The sequence below is a fragment of the Brassica oleracea genome, chromosome C1 (genome assembly GCF_000695525.1).
Source record: "Brassica oleracea var. oleracea cultivar TO1000 chromosome C1, BOL, whole genome shotgun sequence".
Taxonomy (NCBI): Eukaryota; Viridiplantae; Streptophyta; class Magnoliopsida; order Brassicales; family Brassicaceae; genus Brassica; species Brassica oleracea.
The window spans coordinates 42,428,561-42,446,051 of NC_027748.1; the positions used below are offsets into that span (position 1 = coordinate 42,428,561).

Here is a 17,491-nt window from a genome sequence, read left to right on the forward strand (position 1 = left end):
ACTGTTCAAAAAAAAAACTTTGTTTACGGAGGGTTAAAGCCTTTAAAGATTTAATAGTTGAGGGTTTAAAAATATAAAGTTTTAGTCGGAGATTTTCCATCCGATTTAAAAATAGTTGAAGATTTAAATCACTAAAATATAAGTTTATTGTAAGCATCTCTTGTTGTTTCCGTGATTATATGAAACACTTCGTTTCAATTTAACGGATCTCTGTTAAGAAAAGATGACTTTGTTAACAAAGGGTTAACGACATTAACGGTTTAATAGTCGAGGGTTTAAAAACATAAAAAATTAGTTAGAGATTTTCTATCCGATCTAAAAATAGTTGAGAGTTTAAATCATTAAAAACCCAAAAAATAATATATATATTATGATTTTTTAGCTAAAATTTGGTGCATATATATTATGTTTCCGTTGGAATATAAGAATCATATATTTTAAAGCATTGATCCCGCAGCTAAAGCAACCAAATCCTCCGTACATAATGCGGTAGTCCAGAGGGGCCCGTAAGAAACACGAACAAAATACTTCCAATAAGTTTTGTCAAAACAATCCATACGAAAAACAGAACCTGAAAAAAACTTCTCCCACGAACCGTCTTGCTGCAACACCCATATGTCTATATTCGAATATTGTCTCACATTATTTATACATAAGCGATCATTTAGACTCCACAAATGCTTGACGGAGGTGTACCAGCTTGGTGGCAATACCTCATAAAACAGTTCTGTGTGAAGATCCAATGCTGCAATTGTTGGTTTGTTCCAATAAAGAGATCCATTTGCACATGTGGATATTTTATCAATGTTAAATTGATTGTAAACATAGGGAAAATAAATGCATGTCCGTTCGCCGTTGTCCAGATTAAAGAAGTGGGTCTTGATAAGAGTTTTAGTAGCAATGCGGTCATATAAATACATCAGAACGACTTTGTATGCTCCTGTAACGATGTCTCTCCCAAATCCCACATTGATCGGTGATTTTGACCGACCTAAAAGTAAAATACAAAACATCACTCACTATTCAGAGTATGATTTTTTTTTTGTTCAAACTGAAATTCATTAGAAAGACTTAAACAGAGTTTAGGGCCCAAAGGACTTGTTTAGCCACTGAATCGGCCCGAACATTTGCCGATCATGGAATGAAAGAAAACGAAATAGACTTAAATGAAAGCGAGAGAAGGTAGATAACACTTAATGCTCCATAGATCTCGAGCTTCATCTCTTTCTTGTTAATTGTATTAACGAGGATCTGAGAGTCTGTGAGTATCGAGATGTCATTTTCAGAGTATGAAGATATAGCAAACAAATTTTTTAAATAAAAAATATGAAAATGAACAATTATGAATTAGCATGTTATTTATAAATGATATATTAACTATAATATTTGTAAGAAAATAAAATGATCGTTAAACTTCTATCAAATTGGGAACATATAAAAAATCAAGATTTAAATTTGTAAGAAAATAAAATGAAAATATATTTTTTTTTTTGTCATCGACTTTTACAGACTCATATTGACTCTGTAAACCAAACTGGGTGATCTACATCCATATGAACAACATCTACAGTCATTTTAGTGTATATATGTATATAAAGTAACCACTTGTTTGGTAATGTATGCTACTATTTTGATTAGCACACTCAAAGTCGGTTTAGTCTATAATATTTTTCTAAAACCATTAGATTTTATATTTTCAATATTACTAAAGTTTGTTCTGAAAGTAGGAAAGATATTTTGTTAACTGTAATAAAAAATAAACATATAAAAACTATTTTAGGCTTCTTAATCTAATTTGATTAAAGTTCAAATTTTGGTATAATATCTATATAAAACAAAAGTTATAATTATTAAGATATGGAGACATGGTTAGGTTCTAGTATGTCATCCCTACGCAGCTGGCTCTGAGCACACCAGAACTCATTGAATTAATGAGTGTTAAATACCTGATAAAAATGTATAATTCTGCAAAGAATCAGGAGAAAGTATCCGGATTTGTCTAATGCGTGGGGTTAATTATATAGATGTACCCAAGATGATAAATGCAGGCCAATCCGTCTGCAGTACCCAATTATTCGAGTAGTATGAGCATGATAAAATTCACTATGTCGATCTGGAAGTTTGTAAGAACTAATAACAATTTTTTTCTTGGTCGCCATGCTCTGGAATATCTTTCAAAAAAATGGTTCCTGGATTTCTTTCAACTCGGTGGCCGAGTTAATCACCAAACCCACATTACCGTGATACCTCACCATTTTAGAATTTGTCAATTTTGGCACCCTCAGGCAAGGGTGTAGAAATGTACTCATCGGTACTCACCTTGAACTTCATGATTGATGTAAAAATAAGTGATGAATATTTAGTAAAAACAAATATTTGTGAAATTATATATGTAATTATCATATTAACTTCTCCAACATATATTATGCATTTTATTCGGCCTCTTCTTATTTTTTGTTATTATTTTGTTCTTTTTATTAAATTTTGATGATATTTTTCTAATATTTTACATATTTTTTGCCAAATATTTATTTCTCTCTCTAAATAGTAATACAAACCATACAATCAATGAACCAAAAATCTATTTTATAATTCTTTTTGATCATAACATTCCCTTATTCACTTTATTATTTGACTTAAATACAAAAAAATTTAATCAAAATTCTCACATGTTCCGTTCAATATCGTCCAATCTTCAAAGCTTAATTGTTTATAAAGCATATATGGATATTATAAGAGATTAATAATTATCATAGATACAATTATATTTTATATGAAATCATTAGATTGATTTCTATAAATTTTTTTTATTCATTATTATATGTAGTATATAAATATAAAAAGAATTGATCAAACATTATTACACTTTCTATAGTTTTGAAAATTAGCTACCATATATTACTATTTGTAATATCATTTAAGTTATTTGACAAGTGATAATAATTAGCTTTATACTTACCTTTTGTATTATATCTAATTAAAATAATTAAAAATTATAAAAAGTTTCGTTCATTATATTTTGTAGTTTATAATATAAAAAATGATTGATCAACCGTTATAATTCTTTATATAATTTCAACAATTAGTTACCATAAGTTATTATTGTAATATAATTCAGATTATTTGGCAAGTGATATTAATTGAATTCTTGGTTTTTTTTTATTTTAAATAAAAAACAAAATAAATTAAATTAAAATTATGGACCAAGCAAATTATAACAAGTTTCTTAAGACTTCACAAACGATCGACATGTAAGAAAAAGTCACTTAGGTGACTTCTCGTTTAATATATAGGAGGATTTATATTTTTATAAATGTTTTATAAACTCTTATAAATAATTTAACATTATGATAAAATAATTTTGTAAGCGATGACAGATAATTTTATAAGTGTTTTAAATTTTTTTATAAATGATAAAAAATATATGGACATTATAAGACATTATTTTATCGTATCATCTTTTTATTAAATGGAAATTTGCCTTTGATCAAAATGGAAATAATATAAATTGTCTACTTTCAAAATTAAGAAAATATAATGTTTGAAACATTTACTCTTTTTTACAATTTATTAGCAAGATTTGAACCAAAGAAAAAGTTTAAGCGAACTTACTATTTTAAGATTTAAACCCATACAATATTGAGATTTTCATAACTTTTTAGGATTAGAATCTAAAAAATATCCGGCTGCCATTCTGAAAACTTACTTCTAGCTTATTCATATAAATCATAGTGCAGTTCTAAGTATTTTGTATTTTGCTTCTGAAAAATTCAGACATGTTTTCCACAATAAAAATCACAACCTTAAGAAATATTAAACACTGAAAATCCACTTTAAACATATATTGATTAGAATATAGTATAACTGTAAATAAAACTTATATTAAAAATTATTTTAATGTGTTCAAAGACTGAACACATTTGACATTTAAAAATAAAATTATAAGTTTTATTAGAAATTTTAAAATCTAAAATTTCAACATCTTTAAATATAATAAAACTAAAAATGACATAAGTAATTTTCATCAAATCAAAGCATTTTATGTATAAATTAAAAGATGTCTCAGAGTCTAGAACTTCAAGTTCAATCACTCTAAAAATATTCAACTAAATCATATATACAAATGGCTGACAAAAAAAAAATCATATATACAAATTTAAATATTTATTATGTACAGAGTAGCCAGGGATTAGAAAACTTGATGCACGAGAAAACCAACTAAGACATGAACTTGAAACCTCACTTCACATAATTTCTGAGCTAGAGGAAAAAAAAAAAAGGAGAAGCTGCAGTTGAAGATCCAGAGAGCAAGCATTTCAGAGTCGATTAATAGAGACAGGGGAGAAGTTATCCAAGTTGAAGAAACTGGAACTAAAAACTCGAGTTCAAGAGTTTACTTTGGGTGAATCACGAAACCAATAGCTGATCTCTTCATTCACTAGTTTGACCTTTGGAAAAATATTTCTATATGACCGAAACAATGGCTAATCCTCAACGGTTTTATCATCTACACCTTTTTCAAAAACAACATAATCAACTCATATCGGATCTTTACGGGTCAAATTTATAGGGGTTGTTATGAAAATTAGTAGAGAAGGGAGCTGCACAACTCATATCGGATCTTTACGGGTCAACATAATCAACACTATATAACAAGATTGATTATCATAATAATAATGCTCTCGTACCTACTACTATAGAGAAGGGAGCTGCACAATCCATCATTTTCACAGAGAAATACAAAGCTAAATAAATATCTTACTTTGTAACCATCTTTTTCCAAACTCGAGATATTATAAACATCATGCCACCAAAAAGAAATTATTCATATCCTAGGCAGAGTTAGAAAAGAAAACGACAGCTCCAAAGAAGAAAATAACACAAGACTCCTAAGATAAAACATATTCATATCAGGTTTGTCTAATTAACAATAAACCAAAGATCACATGATACTACAACCAGCTGGATTCTCATCGCTGAACATATCACTATAAGGACCTGAGTGTGGAGGCGGCATTGGCGGTGGATGAGCATAGTTCACTGCTGGATATGGCCGAGCATACATCATCTGATGGTACATGTCTCCACCGTGACCACCACCATATCCTCCATGAGCTGCAGCAGCTTGTTGTTGTTGTTGCTGCTGGTGCATCATCATTTGCATGTACTGTTGTTGGTTCATTTGATGATTTGCCTGAGGTGGTGGTGGATAATATCCTCCTCCACTCATCGGCAAGCCTTGTACCGCCGGGTAGGAGCCGCCTTGGTGTCCCATTGGACCACCTTGTCCCATCATGCCCATTGGACCACCTTGGCCCATCATGCTCATAGGACCCCCTTGACCCATTGGACCACCTTGTCCCATCATACCCATCGGAGCACCTTGACCCATGGGGCCACCCATCATCCCCTTGGCACTATGATTACCCTTGTTACCTCCTCCGCCTGCTTTGTTGTGTTTGATGAGATCATCAATATCATGGGCCCCATGGGCTCCTCCTTTCGATTTACCTCCTCCCTTTTTAGGCCCACTATCATAATGGTGAACTCCACCACCAGAAGATTTTACCTTATCACCCCCACCACCACCTTCTTTCTTACCACCTCCCTTCTTCTCATCTCCTTTTCCACTTTTAACATTTTTGAAAAACCCTAAGAGGCCACCACCACTTTTGGCATCTGTTTTCCCCGTTTTGCCCCCACCTCCTTTTTTATCTTTGCCTTCTTTCTTACCCTTCTCACCTCCTTTTTTACCCTCACCCATTCCCTTCATTTGCACCGGAATCTCAAACCCACCACCTCCTCCGCCGCCTTTCTTCCCCGCTCCTCCACCACCACCACCACCACCGGGTTTGAACCCATTCATCATCATCATAATCTCATTAGGGCCCTTAGGCCCACCACCATGCTGACCCATCTGTGGCATCTTGTTAGGCATCATCATCGTCTTATTTGGAGGCATGTGATGATTACCTCCTCCTGCTCCATGACCATGACCTCCCATTTCACCATCCTCATCATCGAACTCATCGTCATCATAATCATCTTCACTGAACTCATCATCATAATCATCACTGAACTCATCATCTTCTTCAGCAAACTTAACAGACTTCTTCTGGTCCTTAGACGCCACAGGAGGCATCATCATCTTCATATCCTTCCCACCACCACCACTACCACCTTGAGCAGCCTTCATCATCATCATCTGTTGAATCTGCTGAGGAGTCAACTGCATTGGTTGACCTCCATGCCCTTGATTCTGACCACCACCACCACCGTTACCTTTCCCCTTTACTTGGTTGCTCTCTTTTCCACCTTTGCCCTTACCGTTTCCACTCATACTGAGATTACCAAACTGCCCATTCAGATTAGGAAACCCTTTTCCTCCTCCTCCGCCGCCACCACCGCCTATAATCTCGGCATGTTTCCCTGACTTGCTCAGCTTCTTAACAAGAAGAGCAGGGTCAACGTTCCCTGTGACAGTGACTTTCCCCTGTTCCACATCTGCTTTTACAGAGTACACTCCTGAAATTCAAAAACCAAAACCATGTCAGATTCTTCCCCAATGCTTAAAATCTCAAAGCTTTGAACTTTATAAAAGTAACATAGAAACAGAGTACCACCAGAAGATAAAATCTCAAAACTTCGAACTTTATAAAGTAACATGGAAACAGAGTACCATCAGAAGATAAATCTTAAAACTTTGGACTCAATAAATTGAATTTTAAAAAGTAACATAGAGAAACAGAGTACCACCAGGAGATAAAGCTCAAAACTTTGGACTCTATGTTTTAGAAAACAGAGTAAAATTTTCATGTGAGAGAGGAGAGTAACAAGGGGAACCCAATAATCATAGATCTATTTGTTTTCAGAGAAGAAAGAGCACAAACCTTCGATTTTCTGCAACTGTTTCTTCACTTTATGCTTACAGCCTTCACAGTGTACGTTCACTTTCAGAACACAAGTCTGCCAAAAAAAAAACCACAGTAAACAGAATAAGCACACACAGACACAATCTTGAAGGGAAAGAAAAGAATAGAAGGAGACGTGTACCTGAAGCTTCATAACATCTTGTTTATTCATAACTTCTGTTAGATTTGTGGGTTTTCACAGACAAAACTATTGTGAGAGAGAGAGAGAGAGAGAGTTTCTGTCTGAAACTCTTATTTCTCCTTTGTGAAGGGAAGAGGGTAGTAAGAGATTATAAGAAGAGGGGTAGGTTGTGTAATAAACGCGGTTGTTGTTGATCAAGGACAGAGACAGAGAGAGAGATAGAGAGAGGGAGAGAGTAATTAAAAACACACTGAACACTTGTGTCTTGTTTAATATCTCTGTTTCAGGGTTTCTTATTTTCTCTGTCTGTAAAAGAGAGCGGTGGTGGCACAAGAAGCAAGGATATCTTTCATTTTGATTTTGCAAATAATCTTTTTTAATTGTCATTATTTTGCTATTTTCTTAATTATTACTCTTTTCATTTTTCTAATACAAGTTGTTTTAGAAAAATTTGTATGTTTTAAACTATATCAAGTTTTTAGTTTTCTATGTAAAATTTATTAACACTTAATTTTATATGGCCAATGATAATATATTTTTTATTTTATTATTGGTTGATTTGTGGTCAAGTAAATAATTAATGATGTTTTTGTTTAGAAAATATAAAAAATTAATAATTTCTTAATACATGTGCACAATTCTAAAATTACTTATATTAGAAACCGGATGGAGTAGTATTCATTTGTTTTGAAAAAATTTAATTATAAAGTTTGTACTTTTTCTTCTGGTACAGAGTTAAGAGAAAGAAGAAGCTTGAAGGCAGCTTCTTTCACTTTAGCAGAACCAAGTACAGCCTCGCTTTGTCACTGTACTTAGCTGTATTCATCTTCTGAAATACGATTGATTAACATACAATACGAATATTTAAAGCTCCTTAACTACAATACTTAGCTGTATTAATTTTTTCAATAATTAGATTTACTTTTATTCGTAATTTCGTAGATATCATCTAATGTATTTTCATAAGTTCATATAGCATATTTTATTTCCTTGTAGACTAATTACATTACAATAGTTTATGTAGACACTGATATTAACATCAAATTTTCGGGATCACAATAATGATTTGTGATCAATGATTTTAATGATTGTTGACTAGAGAGGGTTTTGGATCCAGTCACAAGCAAGAAAGTGGTCTTTGTCACCAAGATGGACTTGTTTAAACAACATCACTTACGCAAACAAAGAAGCTACTGAAATTCAAACAATAGTTAAAAACTCCTATAATGGTAAATTATGCGATCTAGATCTTTCGTATATACTAATACACCACATACGAAATGTTTCTTATAGACTGTTGGATTGTCAACATAAATTGGTTGGCGATATGATTTTCTCGTAGTATCAACCCAAAACTTTTTGAAAGTTTATTAAGAAAAAACAATAATAAATTAATTTGATTCTAGTTTTATGATGGAAACTACTGAAAAATTGATTTGGTAACTTTTCTCGTCGAAGATATTTATACATAAATAAAAATATACATATTTATACATAAAACTTAGAGGGTTTTCGATATGTTTTTCATGGAATGGTCATAGAAAATTCAATCACACAACATACAAATATATGTTATTGATATGTATACATGAGACAGAGAAAAAAAGGGAAGAACAATTATGTCGATTATATTTCACTCTTTGCTGTGAATAGAGCTCTCTTAGGCCAGCTTTCAACCACCAACACAAGTCTGAAATTAGATAAACTATTAGTAAACTACTTCTTAATTAGCTAGTTGAAATATCTTAGAGGTTTTGTGTTAGAAATAAAACTTGACTTAATTTGCTAGTGCATGTGGCGCATGTGCACCACTTCAGTGAGATAGTATCATAATAGTAAAGTGGTTTTCTTCAAACAAATCCACAATAGTTTTATACACACCATGAAGGATAGAGAAATACTATCAATAGTAATGCCATTGTTATTAATTCACATCGTGCATTTTTAAACTAAGCATAACTTTTGACTGTGTTTGATTAAAATAATAGCCATACTAAGCGTAGATTATAGATATATATACACATGTAAACCTACGGTTACACACACTTAGCTTTTTTTTTTTAAGTACGTCGGAGGTCGGTCCATGGCAACCTCAGAAAGTGATATTTCTCCGACCAAAGAAAACAAATAAAACACGCACAAAAGCATTGATCCAAAAAAAAACACGCACAAAAGCTATTCAGAAAACTAAAAGAAAAGATGAGATAAAAATAAAATTGTCTTAAGATATTTTGATCAATCATTTTCAGAGATATTTTAGACCCTTGTTTTTTCTAGATAAATTAACTTTCTCTGTTTCTTTCGTCTTTTATATACAGAAAACCAACCTCGTGACGAACATTGTTGTCAGCTTAATTTTATTTGTCAGTCTGTTTTATTTTCAACCTCTTTCATGCTTATCAGTTTCATTCTGATTGTTTGAATTCACTGCTGTTAAAAGAGACTTTGGAACTCGTTATGCAAATTTGTAATGTAGTTTAAACAAACAAAAAACAATTGTTATGTGGGATTAGTTAATTATTGCATGTAGTAAGACTCTTTTTAATAAAGAGAAAAGCTCAACTTCTAGTATTTACATGAAATATATATTAAAAGTTAGACATGGAGATACAGAATGACACAGATTAATAGCATAGGTTATAAAAGATACACTTGAAGTTCTTTTAATTTATGTATGGAGAAACTAGGCTTTACTTTTCCTTTATCTTTTCCATAAAATTATATTTTTATTTGCTTTTAGTACCACTTCTTCTATACACATTTGACTAATCAATAAAAATCGCAAATATTTTGGACTCATTAGGTGATGTGGGGTCTTTTTAAAGCACATGCCGATGAGTACTAACTGTTGTTTTGGCGTTTTGGACGCTGGACCTCATCTACTCTATTCAAATCCAATGTAGTAAGTTTTTATTAGCTACGTTTACTTTTTTTAAAGAAAATGTTATATTTTGATATAAATGTGTCTTCATTGCATGCATTATATTCGTAGCCTCTGAATGATTTATATTAATCAACCCTCGTGGAAACATGGATTTGATACTGACCACCAAAAAGAACAAACATAAGAACTAGCTGTATCACGCGTTAGGTTTGATTCCGAAGGTCAAATGACGAATGGGAAGATACGTGTGAGAATTTAGACGAAGTTTGCTTGTAGTCTAGTAGTCGATGTCTCAAACAAGTTATAAAAGCAAATTTGTCAACACGTTTGATTTCTTTCTTTTTATCTATATCACAGAAGTAAGTTTCGAAATGAAACTATCCATTTGCATACGTGAAACACATGTATTAAAACATTTTCGTCTTTAATAAAAAAAAACATTTTCGTCTTACTTTTTAGAAGTTGTTTTTCTCACAATACAAATAAAATTAAAAAATATATTGATAATGTTTTTTGTTAATTGATAATTCCTCAATACAATAGAGAATTACCGCTCATTTGTAATGATAAAGACTAAAGATATTCTTTGACCAAAAAAAAAGGACTAAAGATATTCATGTTTTGATTAATCTGAATGTCTAATAAATTATGAAATTAAAATGCGAGGCTACGAAGAGGTAAACAAACTAAGCTTTGATTGATATCATGGGGCTTTATGTCGACGTACGGTGATGTAACCCCCACACGTTTCTAACACATTCATAAACCTAAATTCACTAGCTTATTTCTCTATCGAATTAAGTTAACATAACTTCTGTTGAATCGATACGCGCAATAAGCAAAGATGTAGTGTAACTTGTAAGGATTTCCAGAGCTGGAGTCTATGGACTTCATATCCAAAATTGGTTCACATATTGTCAGCACATAAACTATATGGCACTCTCTATAGTATCTACCAATGTGTCTATGCATTATTAAAGAAAGATTTGTATTGTTTTGGTAGGTACAAATACAACTAACTTTTGAATTTATATGTATGTTCATATATATATAATAGACATATATACCCTTGTAACACACACATAATGACAAACCACTAAAAATCTCTATATTTCAAATGTCTCAGTCTTGTTGATGATAAGATTATGAGTTCAGTGGTTCTTGTTGTTTTATTTATTTTCTTATCTTCAATCTTGATTCAGTTTCTACTTTATCGAGTAAATTAACAAGAACGAAAGCACTAGGGCATATAGACATGATTTGTTAACAATTTTGTAAGCGACAAAATTAATATGTATTCTATATTATCAACATAGAAGAGTTAAAAGCCCATACATTTGGTTGGAAACGAGCAATATCGTGGAAGTTAGGTCATGTAAAAAGTTAGAGCGCTTCAATTAATTGTCACAAATTATAATAGTCCTATGGACGTTAAGATAAACTCTGTTTTTTTTTTTGTTCAAAAAAACTCTGTTTTAACACACAAATCAAACCATCATGTTTCTTCGAGCTTTAAGTAAGAAAAGGAGATTAGTGGGGGTAAAATCGAAATAGATCAAATCCCAAGGATCAAGAAAGAAAAAGAGCAGTGAGAAGAAGGAAAAAGCTTTATTGGTTGGGGTTGACAAGACATGATGCAGATTGAAAATATCTGCTTTGGTCCGAAAAAGAGGGAAGTTAGATTCCCTGAACTGAACCTACATTGGTCTACAGACACACACATTCATGTATATACTGTTATGTAATATAACCCATTCATGTTTTTTAATATGACTGATCTCTGTTTTCCTCCATCATAGACTTTCACTTTTGTCCCCTTCATCATGGTACAACATCCTCAGTAACTTGATTTACTTTATATATATATACACAATAATGCACATTCACGTTTAGGTCATAATTTGTTACAGGCTGGTTTGCAAAATTGTTTAGATTTAATACTGAACCAAATGAACCGGCAATCTTTCTGGCTGATCAGAACATTTTTATTAATTTTCTTTTGTGAAAAAGAAAATTCAACTTTTACTTTTTAGGTTACTTGTTACCTGTTTACCCGTGTCCCTCATGAGCGGTTTACTCACAGTTCAAATATTCTCTGCACTTTTCTTTTTACCAGTCTTTTGCAACTTTGCTTTTTTTTTGTCGATGGCAATCTTAAACCATTTACACCGAAAGATTTTCTTTTAATGTATAAAACGAAAAGGAGAATAAACTGACATTAATTCGTTGAGTGGTGCACAAAGTTCAAGTGTTTTGTGTCATGTTCGACAAGACATTGACTATAACGCATTTTCAAACACGTCAACAAAACTTTAATTCAAAAATATCTAACTGTAAGAAACTTTCTAAACGGTCGAAATGCATATAAACCTAACTAAACCAAACTGAGCTATACAAACAAATCTATCGTATTATTCTTTTTTTTTTTTTTTTGAGCAAACTATCGTATTATTCTTAATCAATTTAATTCACGAGTAAACCACATGTTAATGATGATCAACTTATTTCAAAGCATGGCCTCGTATTAACCAGTTCGAGTTTCTAACTTATGTTACAATTCTAAGATTATGGCCACGATTACAGTGGCCTTAGCCAGTGAGCGAAATCATGTTAATCTTGGTGGGATTCAGCATTTGACTCTGTTGTTGTATCTTTCTCCTTTTTATTGCTGAGTCTATCCGAGTATCAAGCAAAAACCAATTAGGATCTGGGTTTTGGGTTTATTATCTTTATTGGGCTTTATAGTCGTACAAGCTCAAATCCCAGTACATGGTACACTAGAAATAATGTTTATGGAGCTATTCAAATATTGTCTCGTTCAGTCACATGATATACGTGAACAGTCTTGTAAGTTGCATGAACTCTAATTATAATAAACTTACTAGGATAAGACGTGGACCTTGCGCATGGTGAATTTATATGAAAATTATTTAAGAAATATCATATGGAAAAATAAAATTTATATTCTTGATCGAATTAATATTTCTGGCCCTTAAACAATGTTTTAAAAACTTTTTTGTTAATTATATAATTTGTTTACTGATGAGCTGATATCATTTTAAAAATATTTTAGTTTAAAAAATCAATTATCTCATAAGAACCTAACGTTTAGGCCGGAGAATCTCAGACCTACTATTTGGTTACAATGAAAATATGTCATCCCAATTTTATATCATGATTTAGCAATTTAAAATTTAATTATGGTTATGAGAAGTTTACGTTCACGTGCTAATCTTACCTATCTTCAATATTTTTTTCATTTTTTTGTCGTTTTTTTTCTTCATTTTGGTTATTGCTCGATATAAATTTTGATTTTGAGTTTATTCTCATTTCGTTATTCTGTTTTGGCCTGAGATTTATAAAATGTTTAAAATTTAAAATTATTAAAGAGATACATACTTAGGTTAAAATCCGCACCTTGTGCATAATAAATATTTTATATTTATTACTTATTTTATGTTTTTCTGCATATTATGAAATAATAAAATAATATTTTTTTTAACAATTAATAAGATAATAATTATATATTAAATAACTAAGAAATCAATTACTATTATGTAATAAATTGGCGTGCACATATAAATCAAACGACCGTTCTTGTTTATTCGCAATCATTTTATGGTAAATAAATCAAAACAATGAATCTTGTCTATCGTATATGATATATAATTAAATTTAAATGATATTAACATAGATATATAGTATACTTTTAATATGAATATTTATTAAAAGGTGTTTCTACTCATATGATCTTATGATTATTTGCATATTTGTGTAACAAAATTTTACACCAACTATTTTTTTTTAATGTGAAATGTTTAGTGGTTTCAATAATTTATAATCATTTAAAAAAATAATGAAGATTTTAAAATTAAAATATTAACTTTTCGATATATTTTCAACGCAGATATCAAAATATAAGTATGTATTTTAGTTTAATTTAAATGATATATATATATATATATATTAATATAAACACCTATTAAAATAAAATTATTTATTCATATGATTTTATAATCATTTAATCTTATTATAGAAAAATATTTAAACCTTGATCACAAATGTTTATGTGAAACTTTTAAGAGTTTTAGTAATTTATACTCGTTTTGAAAAATTCAAAATATAACATATACAAAAAAATCTAAATTTTTATTATATGATTAATGTAATTGTGTAATTTATTTTTAATAATAAATAATTAAACAAAAATGATATAAAAAATACAGATTGTTAGCAAATCTTTATTAATTAAAATCATTAATTACCATATATATCTTAATTACATTAGTTAATTCCGTAGGTTTTATTTAAGGAAATAATATATAATAATTTTAATTTGATAAATGAATGGTCCATAATGGACATATTATATAATATAACATTCTCTAGCAATTTAATTTTGGACTAACAAAATTTTCAATTGATTCTCAAGCCGCCACGTAAACAAAATTAACATTATAATTACATGACAATTCAGCAAGACATTTTTTAATTAGTACAAACTACATGTTATAACTTTTTAAATATTTCTCTATTAATATATAAGAGATAACCGGTAACTCTTTACTTATATACTCCCTCCGTTCCCGAAAGTAAGATTTTCTAGATTTTTTTCTTGTTTCACAAGGATAGATTTTCTATATTTTTAAAGTATTTTTGTATACTTTTAAAAAACATTAATTACAAATATTTGAATTGATTAGATTTAATTGGTGGAGAGTAGTTATAAAATATATAGAAAAATAAATAATAAATTAAACAGTAAATATTTATTATATTCTTAATAACAAACATAGTAATTGTTAAGCCTCGCAAATGGTCCACTTAACCATAACTAAAAAGCTCTTTGACAAGTCCAGTCGTCACAGCGTGCAAACATTAATTGTTTTTGTTTGTCGTCGATAAACATAATTTGCGCCGTTCTAAACTTCTAATATATGCATTTGTTGCGCATAAGCACATGTGAAAAATAGCATTGTGCATTAACTACGAATATTTAATTATGTCCTGTATAACATTGACTAATGATTATTCAGACGTCACGAGAGTCCGTGATCTGACCGGGGGCCTAGTGGCGGTCAATAATTTTTTTTTTTTTTTAATACTGGGTAACACATTACATCATCATATAATCTCTAAATCTATTAGATATGATGATCAACTACCTGCAACATATGCGATAATGATGAATAGCTCCACGAATAATGATTCCACAATGAAGCTCTCCCCGAAACACTTGAAACCACATACGATTCTGCATGTACGACATCTTCGATGGACAGACTCTCACCACAACAAGCGACCACAACGAACGGCTCTGCTTACAGTACTCTGGAACCTCCGAAAGCTTCGCATCCTATAATCTGCAAGAAATTGCATAGTCTGGGATTTGAACCCCAGACCTAGGTGTAGAAGCCTTTAAACCTTAACCAATAGGTTAAGTTGCTTCCACCAATAATTTTCATATAATATCAAAGAAATTATGTGGAGTTAACTGTAATAATATAATCATTTCTTCTGGAAAAGACAATTATTCGAACTCGTACAAAATAATGATCAAACTCATATAACGTTTTGTTAGCTCATGTAGCCTTTGGCATAAACTACCAAGTAAACTCTGGGTATAAATGATTCAAATAGTTCATGTCTATCTTCTTGAGTACTAATTTTCTGTACATGAAAGTGAGTATATAACTATATATATATTCTGATAAAATCCAGAAAAAAGAGAAAAAACTATATTATACTTTTTTTTGGGGTCAAAATATTATATTCTCTTATTTATTTTGCAGGGAGCTATATTTTTTGTAGTCGAATAAAACCTTTTTATATTTCAAGAACCCAGAGACCTACCTGCACCACACCGCACCTCACCTGGCATCACCACTATCTGTTGTTTATTGTTATCCACCTGTTTTTAAAGCTTTTTATTAAGTAGATCTCTTATCTGGATCTGACTTTGATTAATATGTACGATTCAGAAATTTGAGAATACAAAATTAACAATTTAAAAAATAAAGGAAAATGTATTGCGTGTTTATAAACAATCCCATACAAAACAAAAATGAAAAGTCAACTAAACCGGTAATCTCATCGAACCGCTAGTTGAGCCACCAGTACCGGTCGGTTTAACCGAAGTTCCTTCGCCGTCCTTATTGACTCCTCCCTTATGTACCGAAGAGTTCCTCCACAACAACGACCCGTTTCTAAGAAAAGCCCACCGGTCCGACCGTGTGGACTCACCGGTTGAATTCGACACATTGGCTCGAATACTACGGGTAGAACCTAGCCTAATCGAACCATCATCACGGCTCCTCCACATAAACGACGGCGTTTTACGGAACAACCATCGATCAGACCGAGCCCTTGACGGTTTACCTCTCCTTGAACTTCCTCCCCTAGGAAGAGCCACAAGACTACCAGACCGGTTTAGTCTCCAATTCTCCATCACCCTCTTCCTCACATCTTCCGGTAACCGGAGAGTAAACCGCTCGGTACATTCTCCCGGTTGAACCACCGAATGCCCCGTCGTATGCGATCTCGAGAACTTCACTCGTTTAATATCCACCGGTACTCCAGGTAGTCTCCTCGAATCTACTTCAGTTATAACCGATTCTTCCGGTACAGGAGGATCAACCACCGGTTCGGGGTTCACCGCCACCTGCTGTAATTCAAGATCCGGTTCGACCGGTTCTCCCTCAGAGAGATTAGCCCGGCAAACAGGGCAAGTAACGTGAGCCTCAAGCCACGCGTCGATGCAGTGCGGGTGAAAGACATGATCACATTTAGGCAGCAAACGCAGCGTTTCATCGTCTTCGAACTCGTTCAGACAGATCGCACACTCAAGCTCCCCTTTCCCGAGCTTCTGAGTCTTCACCTCCGAGTACACGAACGTCGGGAAAGTCTCCACCACCGAAAGATCTAGTCCACGCGACGCCGCGGTGACGGTTCCTCTGGATCTAACCCCACCAGCAGCAGGCGAGGCGCCGGGGTCGGCTACGCCGGAGCACGTGCGGAAGTAGATGGAGAAGAAGCCCATGAAGAAGAGAGCAGCGACGAGGATCACGACGATCACCGCCAAGGCGGGACTCACCCTGCCGTAGTTGTTATACATTTCATTTCTGTTATCAGGCGGCGGCGGTCCTTGGCCCGCCGCGAGCTCCGCCGCTGATAGTATTAGCAAGAAAACAATCGGCAAAACGCCGGAAAAAGTCAAGGGGTCAGATCTTCTCATGCTTCTTTGTGTGTGTGTTTTGCCTCTTCGGTGAGATGAAAGTGAGTTTTAATGTTTGAGCCTTCTTGCAGTGACGTCAGCAATTGTGTCAGTGCTGACTTCCACGTGGCATTATAAGCTTCGTTCAATCGATAAACATTTTTTTCAACGGAATCAAACATCGCATCGTTTTCATATTACAGTTTACAATTTAACCTTATATCTAATCGTTTCAGACCATCACATAACGAGAAGAGTTGACTTTGACTATGTCTTCGATAATATTTGGACAGCTTTTGTACTTGTGTTTTCTTGTTCAACAACTATGCTAAATTTCGTTA

The 17,491-nt window shown here is 32.4% G+C and overlaps 2 protein-coding genes across 2 annotated transcripts; both read right to left on the reverse strand.

Annotated features, from left to right (window-relative positions):
• Nucleotides 1-4,738: 4,738 nt before the first annotated feature.
• LOC106332753 (glycine-rich cell wall structural protein 1.8-like) lies at nucleotides 4,739-7,306 on the reverse strand. Its single transcript, XM_013771278.1, has 3 exons — nucleotides 7,054-7,306; nucleotides 6,891-6,966; nucleotides 4,739-6,525 (listed from the first exon to the last, which is right to left on the reverse strand). Exons 1-3 carry the CDS (start codon nucleotides 7,081-7,083, stop codon nucleotides 4,943-4,945), a joined length of 1,689 nt encoding a protein of 562 aa, XP_013626732.1. The 5' UTR covers nucleotides 7,084-7,306; the 3' UTR covers nucleotides 4,739-4,942.
• Nucleotides 7,307-15,943: 8,637 nt separating this feature from the next.
• On the reverse strand, nucleotides 15,944-17,295 carry LOC106327988 (E3 ubiquitin-protein ligase ATL6-like). The gene has a single exon (XM_013766332.1). It carries the CDS (start codon nucleotides 17,169-17,171, stop codon nucleotides 16,014-16,016), a length of 1,158 nt encoding a protein of 385 aa, XP_013621786.1. The 5' UTR covers nucleotides 17,172-17,295; the 3' UTR covers nucleotides 15,944-16,013.
• Between the last annotated feature and the right edge of the window lie 196 nt (nucleotides 17,296-17,491).

Bases quoted from the DNA above. Each gene is read 5' to 3' on its own strand.
- LOC106332753 (XM_013771278.1), bottom strand. From the start codon at position 7,083: ATGAATAAACAAGATGTTATGAAGCTTCAG. The intron at 6,967-7,053 runs GTACACGTCTCC...TTTTTTTGGCAG, and splicing joins AAGATGTTATGAAGCTTCAG to ACTTGTGTTCTGAAAGTGAA. The intron at 6,526-6,890 runs GTTTGTGCTCTT...TTTGAATTTCAG, and splicing joins ACAGTTGCAGAAAATCGAAG to GAGTGTACTCTGTAAAAGCA.
- LOC106327988 (XM_013766332.1), bottom strand. From the start codon at position 17,171: ATGAGAAGATCTGACCCCTTGACTTTTTCCGGCGTTTTGCCGATTGTT.